At 63.9% G+C, this 11445-nt stretch overlaps 1 protein-coding gene across 1 annotated transcript; it reads left to right on the top strand.

The window, feature by feature from the left end:
* Window positions 1–949: 949 nt before the first annotated feature.
* On the top strand, window positions 950–11185 carry AKNA (AT-hook transcription factor). Its single transcript, XM_061352942.1, has 22 exons — window positions 950–1167; window positions 1864–2160; window positions 2275–3104; window positions 3525–3599; window positions 4550–4703; window positions 4820–4971; window positions 5574–5633; window positions 5740–5837; window positions 5908–6070; window positions 6155–6282; window positions 6366–6539; window positions 6713–6911; window positions 6989–7095; window positions 7261–7475; window positions 7667–7850; window positions 8161–8334; window positions 8558–8661; window positions 8802–8906; window positions 9005–9106; window positions 10109–10222; window positions 10446–10608; window positions 10892–11185. The coding sequence occupies exons 1-22, from the start codon at window positions 1152–1154 to the stop codon at window positions 11136–11138; spliced, it is 3861 nt and encodes a 1286-aa protein (XP_061208926.1). The 5' UTR covers window positions 950–1151; the 3' UTR covers window positions 11139–11185.
* The last annotated feature ends 260 nt before the right edge of the window (window positions 11186–11445 follow it).

Consider the following 11445-nt stretch of genomic DNA (forward strand, 5'->3'; position numbering starts at 1 on the left):
GAGACAACAGCACCCACCAGCCCCTTTCACCTCCCCCCCAGAGCTGGTGTTTTGGCTCCTCATCTCTTGGGGTGCTGTGGGGCTCGAGGTGGGGTGGGGGGCACTCGCTTTTCCAGGCAAGGCCTTGGGGCTGGAAACATCCCAGCTCCAATAGAGGCTAAAGCCAAAACCCCTCTTTAGCTCCTCTGAGCAGCCACAGAGCCTGGAGCATCCCATGGGTAGCTCCATCCCTGCTGGCAGCAGAAGCCATGCAGCCCCTCCATGGTGTGGAGGAAGGAGTTGCCCAGCCAGGGTGTGGGATAAAGCCTCATGCAAACACCCCAGCAGGCCTGCAAGCCCTTAGGGATGCTTTGGGGTTTGCTCCTTGCCCTGCAGAAGGATGCGGGCACAGCTGGGAGCGCGCTGCTGGTGCAAGGGTGATGCTGAGGACCTCCATGCTGGGTGGCACTGGCAAACAGCCCCCAAACCCTCACCAACAGCGGGATTTCAGCCATGGAATCAGTAGATCCGAGGCACTGCAGTGGGTTAGCAGTGTTTGCCCCCAGCATGTGGGTGCCATAGGTTGATTTCCTGCTCAGCAGCATCCTCCTGAACGCAGCCACCCCAGGCCCTGTGTGGCTTCATCAGCTCCATGCAGCCTCTCCACATGCTGCTAATTGCACACTAATGAGCTGGATTAATCTGCCTGGGAGGGAGCCAGGATGGGTTGTGCTACCTGGTTGTGGCCATGGGCCCACAGCCCTGGGGTTGGAGCAGCACCTCAGGGAGGGGTTGGGGGGGTTCTGCCTGGATTTAGGGGGGTGAATGCTGAATTTTGGGGCTGCTTGGTGTGAACATCTTGGTGTTTCATGTTGGTGTTTTATGGAGGCTGCAGCTGCTGCTGGTCCCAGGATCACCCCCACATTTTGCTCTGGCATCGTGCTCCGCATTGGTTTAAAACCCCAAAGGCTGGGATGGAAAGCACTGTGGGAACAGGGTTTGCCCTCCCTCGGGGCCTGATGGGGTTAAGAGCTCTGCAACCACCTGCAAGCTCACAGGAAGCTTCACTTCCTCCTTCTACAAAAGCCCTGCGGCTGCAGAGAGGTTTTGGGGTGCTCGGAGCAAGGCTGCTTTGGGGACCCTCAAAGGGGTCACGGTGATGAGCTCGTCTCATGGATAACGGTGCAGGTGAGTGCACCCCACCTGCAACCCCTATAGGGCAAAGCTGGGTTGTGAGGGGCTCAGAGGCAATGGTTGAAAACCCCGGGGCCTTTCCTGCTGCCTGCCCCGTGGTTGGGTTTTGGCACCCGGCATCACTCGAGATGCAGAGGGAGGGGTGGGATGAGGCTGAGCTCCTGCTTCTGGGTCACCAGTGGAGCGAGCGTGCCAGGCCTCTGCTGTCAGCCCTCTTGTGTCAGCCCTCCACAGCTGGGGGGGCAGCGGGGTGCTCCTGCTGATGGTCCCCAGGCTGTGGCTGCCCAACTGGGGTGATGCTCATAGGGTCATAGGATGGGCTGGGTCTCCCTGATACCCACCTTGGGGAGGGGGGATTGAAGCCTTTTGGAGTGGCCCAGAGAGGCTTCTTCCTCATGGGGGACCCCATTGTGGCCATGAGAGATGCAGCAGCTCCAGCTTTATGGTGGGATGCAGTTGGTGTCACCCCTCATGGCCTTGGGGAGGGGGTTGCCTTCCTCATGGGGACCATTGTGGCCATGGAGGATGCAGCAGCTCCAGCTTCACAGTGGGATGCAGTCGGACGTCACCCCCGTTGTTGGGGTTGCTGTTATCCCCAGGCGCTGGGGGAGAGGGGCAGCACCAGCAGCAGGGGGGGGGACACCCCAAGCATCCCCCTGTGTGGTGCTGAGCACCCTCCCTGTCCCTCAGCCCCGTCAGGGTGCAGCGGTGAGGATGTGACCTACATTCACGGCAATGATGTCCCCAGCCTGCCACAGCCAGGCCATGGAGCAGCACAAGTGATGGTGCCGCAGTGCCCGCGGGCCATGGCCAGCCCAGCACCATGGCTGCACCGCACACAAACACAGCTGAGGCGCTGGCACGGAGAGGAGGAGCAGCAGCAGCAGGAGGAGGAGGAGGAGGAGGAGGAAGACGACGGCTTCCAAAGGCAAATGGACGAGTATGGGGTCATTGGCCTGGGGGATGACGCCAGGAGCCCACCATGGGGTGAGTTGTCCCCTCCCCGCTGCCCACAGACCCTCCTGGGGTGTCACTGGAGCAGAGGGGGGCTGCAAGAGGCCCGGGGTGATGCAGCAGCCCCTCGGTGCTGGTGTTTTGCAGGCCATGGAGAGGACCTGGAGGAGAGCTCCCCAGTGCAGGGGGGTCGCTGGCACCCACAGCAGGACCTGGTGGAGGAGGATGAGGACCAAGGCAGCTCTGGTGGGGATGAGGGGCCCTGGGGGGCAGAGAGTGATGGGGACCCCTACCCCGAGCTCTCCTATGAGGGTCAATGGGGCTCGGGGCTCAGCAGCAGCCCTGAGGCGTTGCGGGGTCCCCGGGCTCTCTGCCATCCCCATGGCTGCAGCACGGATGGGGAGGACACCTCAGGGCTGTCTGATGGCCCTCCCACCCCATCTCAGTGGGGCTGGGGCACGGCTGAGGATGCTGGGGGGGGGCACAGGACCCCAGACCAGAGCATCTTGCTGCGCCGCTCCACCGAGGATCGTTGCGATGCCACCGGCACCAAGCGTGTGCCAAAGGTGGCACCCACCAGGGCCCCCCAAAGCCCCCCTGCACCTCGGGGGCCCAAAAAGGCAGCACCCCCCCGGCAGTCCCTGGGCCCCCGGTGGCAGCACAGTGGCAACAAGAAGGCGAGGGGTCCCTCGGGAACGGGCACCGGCTACGGCCGGGGGCGGCTCAACCACCCCCTGCCCGACCTCTCCAAGGTGGAGGCGCGGGTGAAGGTGACCCGGAGCTACCGGCCACCACGGGGCCGAGCCCTGCCCCGCGCCCCGGCACCCGGCATCGGCTCCAAGTCCCCGGCTGAGATCGTGCGGGAGGTGCTGCTGAGCAGCGGGGAGGGGGTCCCCCCGCAGCCCCCCCCCACCGCAGGGCTGCCGCACGGCTTCAGGTCCCCCGAGCAAGCCACCGAGCTGGTGCAGCAGCTGCAGGTAATACCAGCACCCCCAGTGCGGCCTTAATGGGAGGGGGGGCGGTGTTGGGGAAATGGCCCCCCCGTGTCTCTGGTAGGAGGTTTGGTGCTCATCACCCAGGCGGGGATGTGGGCAGCACTGGGGGATGGAGGCAGGGATGCTCGTGGTCCCCAAGCCCAGGGTGCTGGTACCCACACCCCAATGCCCGCTGGCACCGGGGTGCTCGTGGCTGGGGATGCACTGCTCCCCTAGGAGGGGATGGAAGTTCATTGGGGCCACATCTGCACCGGGTGGGATGGGGGTTTTGTGTTGGGTTTCTGCACCCCTATGGAAGCCCTCATTGTCCCAACATGGCTCCTTATGAGCCACATCCCCCTTTGCCCCTCCAAGCCCCCGTCCCCATGCTTGGAGGCCATCCCACGTGTCCCTTCCCTGCAGGACGACTACCACAAGCTGCTGACCAAGTACGCTGAGGCTGAGAACACCATTGACCGCCTGCGCCTGGGTGCCAGGGTGGGTGCCAGGGCTGGGGGGGGGGTGTCACTGCTCTGCTCTCCCCTCCCAAGGGTTGTGGGATCCCAGCCTGGTTTGGGTTGGAAGGGACCTTAAAGCTCCTCCAGCTCCAACCCCTGCCACGGGCAGGGACCCCTTCCACTGGAGCAGCTTGCTCCAAGCCCCTGTGTCCAACCTGGCCTTGAGCACTGCCAGGGATGGGGCAGCCACAGCTTCTCTGGGCACCCTGTGCCAGCGCCTCAGCACCCTCACAGGGAAGAGCTTCTGCCTAAGAGCTCAGCTCAGTCTCCCCTCTGGCAGGTTCAAGCCATTCCCCTTGGCCTGTCCCTGCAGGCCCTTGTCCCAAGCCCCTCTCCAGGTTTCCTGCAGCCCCTTTAGGCACTGGAGCTGCTCTAAGGTCTCCCCTTCAGGAGCCTTCTCTTCTCCAGGCTGCCCCAGCCCAGCTCTCTCAGCCTGGCTCCAGAGCAGAGCTGCTCCAGCCCTCACAGCATCTCCATGGCCTCCTCTGGCCTCTCTCCAACAGCTCCACGTCCCTCTTGTGCTGCTGCCCCATATCCACACACTGAGCTCCAAGCAGAGCGGAGCAGAGGGGCCGAATCCCCTCCATGCCCTGCTCCCACGCTTCTCTATTTGCTGCCTTCCTCCTCCTGGGGAGCTGCGGTTGAAGAAGCCCAGCCCAGGGATGGGGTTTGAGGCCTCCGCCGTGCCCCTGCCCTCCATGGCAGGGCCAACGCCACCCCGCTATGGCGGAGGGGCCGTCCCCAAGATGGTGGCTGGCAGCGTGTCCCCATGGCCCCTCCTGCCCTGTGCGCATGGGGAACCCAGGGCAGGGCTGCGCTGGGGGTGCTCCTGGGTGCTGAGGGCACAGGGCAGGATCTGACTCCAGTTAGGGTTAGGCTTAGGGTTAGGGTTAGGGCACGGCGGAATCTGACTCCTGTTCCCTCTCCCAGGTGAGCCTGTACTCGGACCCACCGCGGCCCAGCCGCAGCCTGGCCATGGGCTCCATGGCCTCCATGGGCTCCGGCACTCAGGTGCTGGCCCTCAGCATGGCGCAGGCCAGGACGGCGGCGTTCAGCACGGCCACAGTGTCCTCGCCGGGTGGAGGTGGGTTGGACCCTGTCCCATCCATCCCCCTCCTGCTTCTGAGGAGATTCTCAGCCGAGCCCCATAACCATGGCATGGAGGGACCCCCATCCCCTTGTCCTCGTGTTCTCATGCAGCACCAGCACCTCCCGAGCAGGGGGGAGCACCCCAGCCCTCTGCCAGCCCAGCACCCATGGGGGGCTGCCCCACTTGCCTGGGGACCTGCTGCTGCCCTGGGGGCCGGCTGACACGGACCCTGGCAGGGCAGGTCCAGAAGCTACAGGCCCAGGCAAGTGATGGGCACTGCAATGGGGCTGGTTTGCATTGGGGCTGCAGTGGGGTTTGTATTGGGGCTGCGGTGGGGTTTGCATTGGGGCTGCGGTGGGGTTTGTATTGGGCTGCGGTGGGGTTTGCATTGGGGCTGCAATGGGGTTTGTATTGGGCTGCGGTGGGGTTTGCATTGGGGCTGCAATGGGGTTTGTATTGGGGCTGCAATGGGGTTTGTGTTGGGGCTGCAATGGGGTTTGCGTTGTGGCTGCAGTGGGGTTTGTATTGGGGTGGGCTTTGCATTGGGGCTGCAGTGGGCTTTGCATTGGGGCTGCAGTGGGCTTTGCATTGGGGCTGCAGTGGGGTTTGTATTGCAGTGGGGTTTGCATTGGGGCCATGGTGGGGTTTGCATTGGGGCTGCGGTGGGGTTTGTATTGGGGCTGCAGTGGGGTTTGCATTGGGCCTGTGATGGGGTCTGTGGTCTGGGGCTGCATTGGGGTGCTGCATTGATGTGCTATGGTAGTGGGGTGCTGCACTGCGGTGCTGCAATAGGGGCTGCGGTGGTGGGTTGCCTGCAGTGTGGGGCTGCAGCAGGGCTGGTCTCATCCCTTTCCCTCCCTGCAGGTGGATTCCTTCGAAGGCTGGACCCAAGCAGGAAAGCCCACACCGCAGGAGCAGCTCCAGGTACATCAGCCCCTTCCCAGCACCCGCTTTGGGGATGCACCCATGGAACAGGAGGGTGGCAGGGACGGAGCTGTCAGGCTCGGATGTCTCCTCCCTTGTGCTGCAGCGCTTTGGGAAGCTGAGGGAAGCACAGGATGCTCTGGAGCAGGCGTACCTGGGAGCACGGCAGCACCCGGGATCCTTGGGGGACTTTGACCCTGACCGGTGAGCGCTTGCTCCTCTCCCGGTGCTGTGGGTCCGGTGCCTCCCAGCACTGATGCTCCGTGTCCTACAGTGCTGTGGAAAGGGACATTTTCCACCTGGGATTGCGCCTGGAGGAGCTGAAGGAGCGGCTGGAACCCGGGGCCAGGCAGCAGCTCCCCTCCAAGCACCTGGACCAGCCCCAATCCCCCCCAGCCCCTTCCCCATCACCAGCCGCCCGCTGCCCGCACCCCGAGGTGAGCTGGGCAGGGCTGGGGGGGCAAAGCTGATGGGGTGGGGATGGGGTCGGGGTCATGCTTCTGTTTTGCTGTGCCCTACAGAGCCCCATGGTGATGGATGGACCCCAGGGGACAGCGGGGGGCACTGAAGTGGTGACAGAGGGGTTGCCTCAAGCCCTCTGGCACAAGCAGCAACAAGCGGAGGAGGATTTTGGGGACCTGCTGGAGCAGTGAGTGTCCTGTCAGGGGTGCGGGCAGCGAGCGGCCCCCCAGAACCACCAGCTCCTGCCTGTGGGTGTGTCCCCCCCCCCAGGTACAAGCACTTCAAGTCCTTGCCGGAGTCGCTAAGCCTGGAGCAGCTGAGCCTGGCAGAGAGCAGGTCTCCAGGGGAGGCAGATGGAGCTGCAGCACGGGGTGGTGGCCCCAGCAAGGTCCCCTGCAGGACACGGTCACTGGAGGAGGGCTCTGACCTCGAAACCTCCCCCTTGTAAGTGCTGGGGGGGCCAGGTCCTCCAGACAGGGTGAGGGGGAGGTTTTGGGTCAGGTTTGAGGTGTCTGTTATTGACAGGCTTCAGGGTTAACAGCCAGGCTGCAGTGGGGCGTTTGCCCACATCTGGGCCTGCTCTGCCCCATCGCTCCTGCTCTGTCCTCTCCCTGCAGGCACCCTCTGGAGAGGAGAGCGGTGCCACTGTCCCCTAGGGAGCCCCCGTGGCCGGGGGGGGCACAGGGCCACCAGCCCCTTCCCACCACTGAGGAGCCACCATCCACAGCCATGACCCGCCTGGGGCTCCCCAGGGCACCCCAGGCACCCCTGTCTCGCCAGGGGGGCAATGCTGGCACCCAGCGCCGGCCCCACAAGGTGAGTCCTCATGTGCTGGGGTACCCCCAGACCCTGCTGGGGGTGCTCAGCACCGATCCTGCCCTCCCATCCCGCAGGAGCAGCGCATTGTGTCACCAGAGACGGACAGCGGCTTCGTGGGCTCGGAGGCCAGCAGGGTGTCACCCCCCGTGCACACCCCCGAGCACCGGCCCCCCAGCACTGGGTATGGCTCAGGGTCCCCACTGTCACTGGGGGGGTGTTGGGGACATGGGCTGTTGGCTCTTGTGGGGGATTTGGGGTGCTGAAGGGGAGCAGGGAAGGGATGCTGTGGGGGTGGAGATGTGCAGGGTGGCCCATGGCTGGGCCTCACGACCCATTCCATCCCCAGGAACCCTGGCTCACTGGGACCTTCCATCCCCATCCCTGCAACCCTCCATGCTCCATGGAAGAGAGAGGTGACACCGCTGCCCTCCGAGGCCACGGTGATGGGCACCACAGGAGGGACCTGCCGGCCCCCCAGCACCCCCTCACAGAGCAGCTCCCCCCGCCGCTGGGCTCAGAGCCCGAGCAGCGAGGCAGGACATGACCATGGTGGTGTTGGAAGTGAGTAGGCAGTGTTATTTGTCCCAAAGGATTGGGACCTGGGGGGCTCCTGCTCTATGGTGTTCCCCCTAAAACCCCTTGGGGTGCTGGCCTGAGGTTGTCTTCACCCTGCTGCTTGCTGTCCGTGGCTTCTTCGAGGGGGGACACCCCAACACCACCAACCTCATCTCATGATGTTCCCCCTTCTCCAGCTCGCACAGACTCAGAGGTGGAAGGCAGGAGCTGTGCCAGCACCGGTGCTCCCCCAGGCACCACCAGGGCCCCAGGCAGCCCCCCAGCATCCCCCAAAACACCGTCCTCAACCCCGCTGTCCCTGGACCCACCATCCATTGACCTGGCTCACTGTGATCTGCTGGGCTCCCGCTTGGAGCGCGAGTGAGTGTCTGTGTACCCCCAAACTGAGCTGAACCCCCCCGTGTGATGCAGGGAGCCCTCCAAGCGACGCTCCCAAAGGCATCAGCATCTTCTGGAGATGCTTCTGTCCTTCTTGGACAGCCTGGACCTAGATTGGGCTCATGGTGCATGGGGTGGCTGAGAATGACCCCCGCAGCCCAGTGAAGCCCTAAGCTTGCTTTTGGGGAGCATCACAGCATGTCCTGGCTGGTGCGGATGGGGGAGCAGCTCCATGCTCCCCAGCACTGCTTGGCTGGAGATGCCCTTCACCGTGGCCTCTGTCCCATGGCAGCCAGGCCATCCGGGAGCTGCAGGATGAGGTGTGGCGGCTGCGGCTGCGGCTGGAGGAGAGCCTGCGGCATTCCCACGGCTATCCCAAGGGAAAAGCCACCCCACGTGTCACCCTGGGCAGGAGGCAGCCGGTGACCAGTGCACCATCATCCGCCAAGGACACAGCACCTGTGGGGTAGGTGGCTGAAGGGACCCTGAGCTGGGTGGGAGGGTGGCAGCACCATAGCCTACGGGTGTGGGAACACTCCCATCCCATCCCCATCCCATCCCCATCCCATCCCATCCCATCCCTGCTGTGACTATGCAGAGGTTGAGCTGGGGGTGGTGGGCTGGGGGGATGATGCCTATGGGAGCACTGTGGTGTCTATGTGGTGACAGCAGCTCTGTCCCCTCCACAGGGAGCTGAGCCCCCCGGTGAGGGGCAGGGTGGCCCCCAGGGTGGCCCCCACAAGGAGGGGGAGGTCGGTGTCACTGCCACGGGACAGGCCAGAGCTGGACCTCAGTAAGTGGGACCCCACCAGCGTGGGGACAGTGTCCCAATGGGAGCATGGGGCTGGTGGGGCTGCAGGTCCTGGTGGCCCCCTGGGACCTGGTACCTGTGGGGCACTGGATTCCACCCTGCTCCCCTTTCGTTCACCCCAGCCTCCGAGTCAGACCCCTCTCCCACTGGACCCCGGGTCACCCCCTCCCCATGGAAGACCCCCCGGAGCCCCCCAGATGCGGTGACATTCTGGGGACAGCACACAGGTGGGTGTCACTGTGCTCAGCACTGGGGACTCAGGGTGTTCACCACCACACCGGGGTGCTCGCCGCCACACCGGGGTGCTCACGCTGTGTTTTGGCAGGGACACGGCACCAGGCAGGGGTGCCAGGAGCCAGCACAGCACCGTGGGAAGAGCCACGCACCCCTGAGTGCCCCCGGTGCCGCCGGAGCAGGGCTCCATTGGGTGAGTGACCCTGGAGCAGCCCCCAGCCCCTCCTGCCCTTCCCTAATGCAGCTCATGGAGCTGCTGATGACTTTAAATCATAGAATCACAGAATCCCAGCCTGGTTTGAGTTGAAGGAACCTTGAAGCTCCTCCAGCTCCAACCCCTGCCACAGGCAGGGACCCCTTCCACTGGAGCAGCTTGCTCCAAGCCCCTGTGTCCAACCTGGCCTTGAGCACTGCCAGGGATGGGGCAGCCACAGCTTCTCTGGGCACCCTGTGCCAGCGCCTCAGCACCCTCACAGGGAAGAGCTTCTGCCTTATCTCCAACCTGAACTTCCCCTGTTTCAGTTTGAACCCATCACCCCTTGTCCTATCGCTGCAGTCCCTGATGCAGAGCCCCTCTCCAGCATCCTTGTAGCCCCCTTCAGACACTGGAAGCTGCTCTGAGGTCTCCACACAGCTTCTCTTCTCCAGGCTCAACAGCCCCAGTGTTCTCAGCCTGGCTCCATACAGGAGCTGCTCCAGCCCCTGAGCATCCTCATGGCCTCCTCTGGACTTGCTCCAGCAGCTCCATGTCCTTATGCTGGAGACACCAGACCTGCACACAGTGCTGCAAGTGGGGTCTCAATTCATTAATTGAATTAATCCCTTCATTCATTCATTAGAGGTTCAGGAGCTGTGAGCCCACTCCCCATGGTCCGGGGCTCTCCCCACTCCTTGCTGCAGGCACTGGGAGCAGTGGGAACCTGTCCCAGGCCCTGTCCTTCAGCTGAAGGTTGTGGATGGCAGCACAGAGCCGGGCATTGCTGTGTCCCGTGGCTGCCTGGAGCTGAGCTCAGTGCATGCAGAGGGCTTTGCTGAGCCCCCTATTTTGCAGACCACCCCCCCCCCCCCCATTGCAGCTTGCAGGGGAAGGCTCTCTCCCCTGCCCCAGCTGCTCCTCCAGATGGTCTGCACCTCCCAAACCCCCTTGCTTGGTCTGTGGGGACATTCCTGGGCACACTGGCTCCTCTCTCCACAGCAGCACAGGCAGGTGATGCTGCGAGGCAGCCCCAGCACAGCACCCCGAGGAGGACATGCTGCCCTGCCTGCCAGGCACCCATGGGTGCCCCTTCATCTGATGGAGCCGTGCACGGTGGGTGACACGGGTGACACATGGCTTGTCCCTGCAATAGGGATGGGGTGTGGGGAGCAGGGATCACCCCTCAGACCCTTGGCACAGCACTGGCAGATTGCTTGGGGACAGAAGTGCTCCCCATGGGGCTCGTTTGTTCCCACCCAACCCAATGTGGCACTTGGGGGGCTCACATGGGGACATCGAACACCCCTGGGGGCATCTAACCACCTTCTCCCTACAGCAGAGCACGGCCCTGGTGCCACATCATCCCCAGGCTCCCACACTGGTCCCCGAGCCCAGAAGCTGGAGCAAGCTGGACTTTGGTACTTGGCCAGCCCCGGTGCCAGCGCTGCCATCAGCTGCCTGGCGCCAGTCCCCATCGTGCCTTATGCACCCTCTGTACTGTAAGGATGCTTTGGGGTGTGGGGGGGGACCAGGGTGAGGTCTAGGGTGAACCCCAGAGGGGCTGTGTACCTGGAATGGGTCATGCAGCCCCTGGCTCCGTTCAGGGTGGAGGGGGGACACGGGACTGCATGGGGTTGAGTATATGGAGGTGGGTGCTGGGGGTTGAAGATGTGTGAGATGGGGGAGAGGGATGAGAAACAAGGCAAAGGGGGGGCACAGGGAGCCCTGTGGGGGCACAACCCATGGAGCAAACCCAACCCCTTGTCCTCTTCTTCTTTGCAGCTACTGCTCCCCAGTGGTACCTACCTCACCCCACACTGTGGGGCAGTGTGGGGCAGAGCATCACCCCCATTCCCCTGCTGCTGGTCCCCACCGCTGCCTCCCACTGGAACTGGAGGAGCTGAACTGGTCCCTGAGCAGGGCCATGGCTGCTGCCCGGAGCGTGAGGGTCACCACCACCCGCATGAGCCGGGTGCTAGCGGCTGAGCTGAGCCAGGCACGGGGCCTGCGCCACTCCTGCCTCTTCTGAGCATCCTGCAGCGCCTCCTGCCCCTGCAGAAGGAGGAGGAGGATGGTGTCCCCTTCATCAGCATCCCTGCATGGCATGCTCCCTGCCACAGCTGGGGGCACTGGGGCTGGAGGCATCGCCGTGGGATCCTGGCTCCCATCTCCATCCTGCTTGCCTTAGACCTCCTGCATCACTTTGTCCATCTGTGCGCTTTCAGGACCAGCCACGCTGCAAGAGTTGAGGCAAGAGGTCCCCTGAGAGCTGCAGCATCCCATGGGATACAGCCCCACTGGGATCACACCATCCCATGGCACCAGTGGGGTGACCC

Source organism: Neopsephotus bourkii, unplaced genomic scaffold (genome assembly GCF_033783945.1).
Source record: "Neopsephotus bourkii isolate Nb327-2 ecotype Australia unplaced genomic scaffold, CSIRO-AGI_Nbou_v1 NB_659, whole genome shotgun sequence".
In the NCBI taxonomy this organism is placed as follows: Eukaryota; Metazoa; Chordata; class Aves; order Psittaciformes; family Psittacidae; genus Neopsephotus; species Neopsephotus bourkii.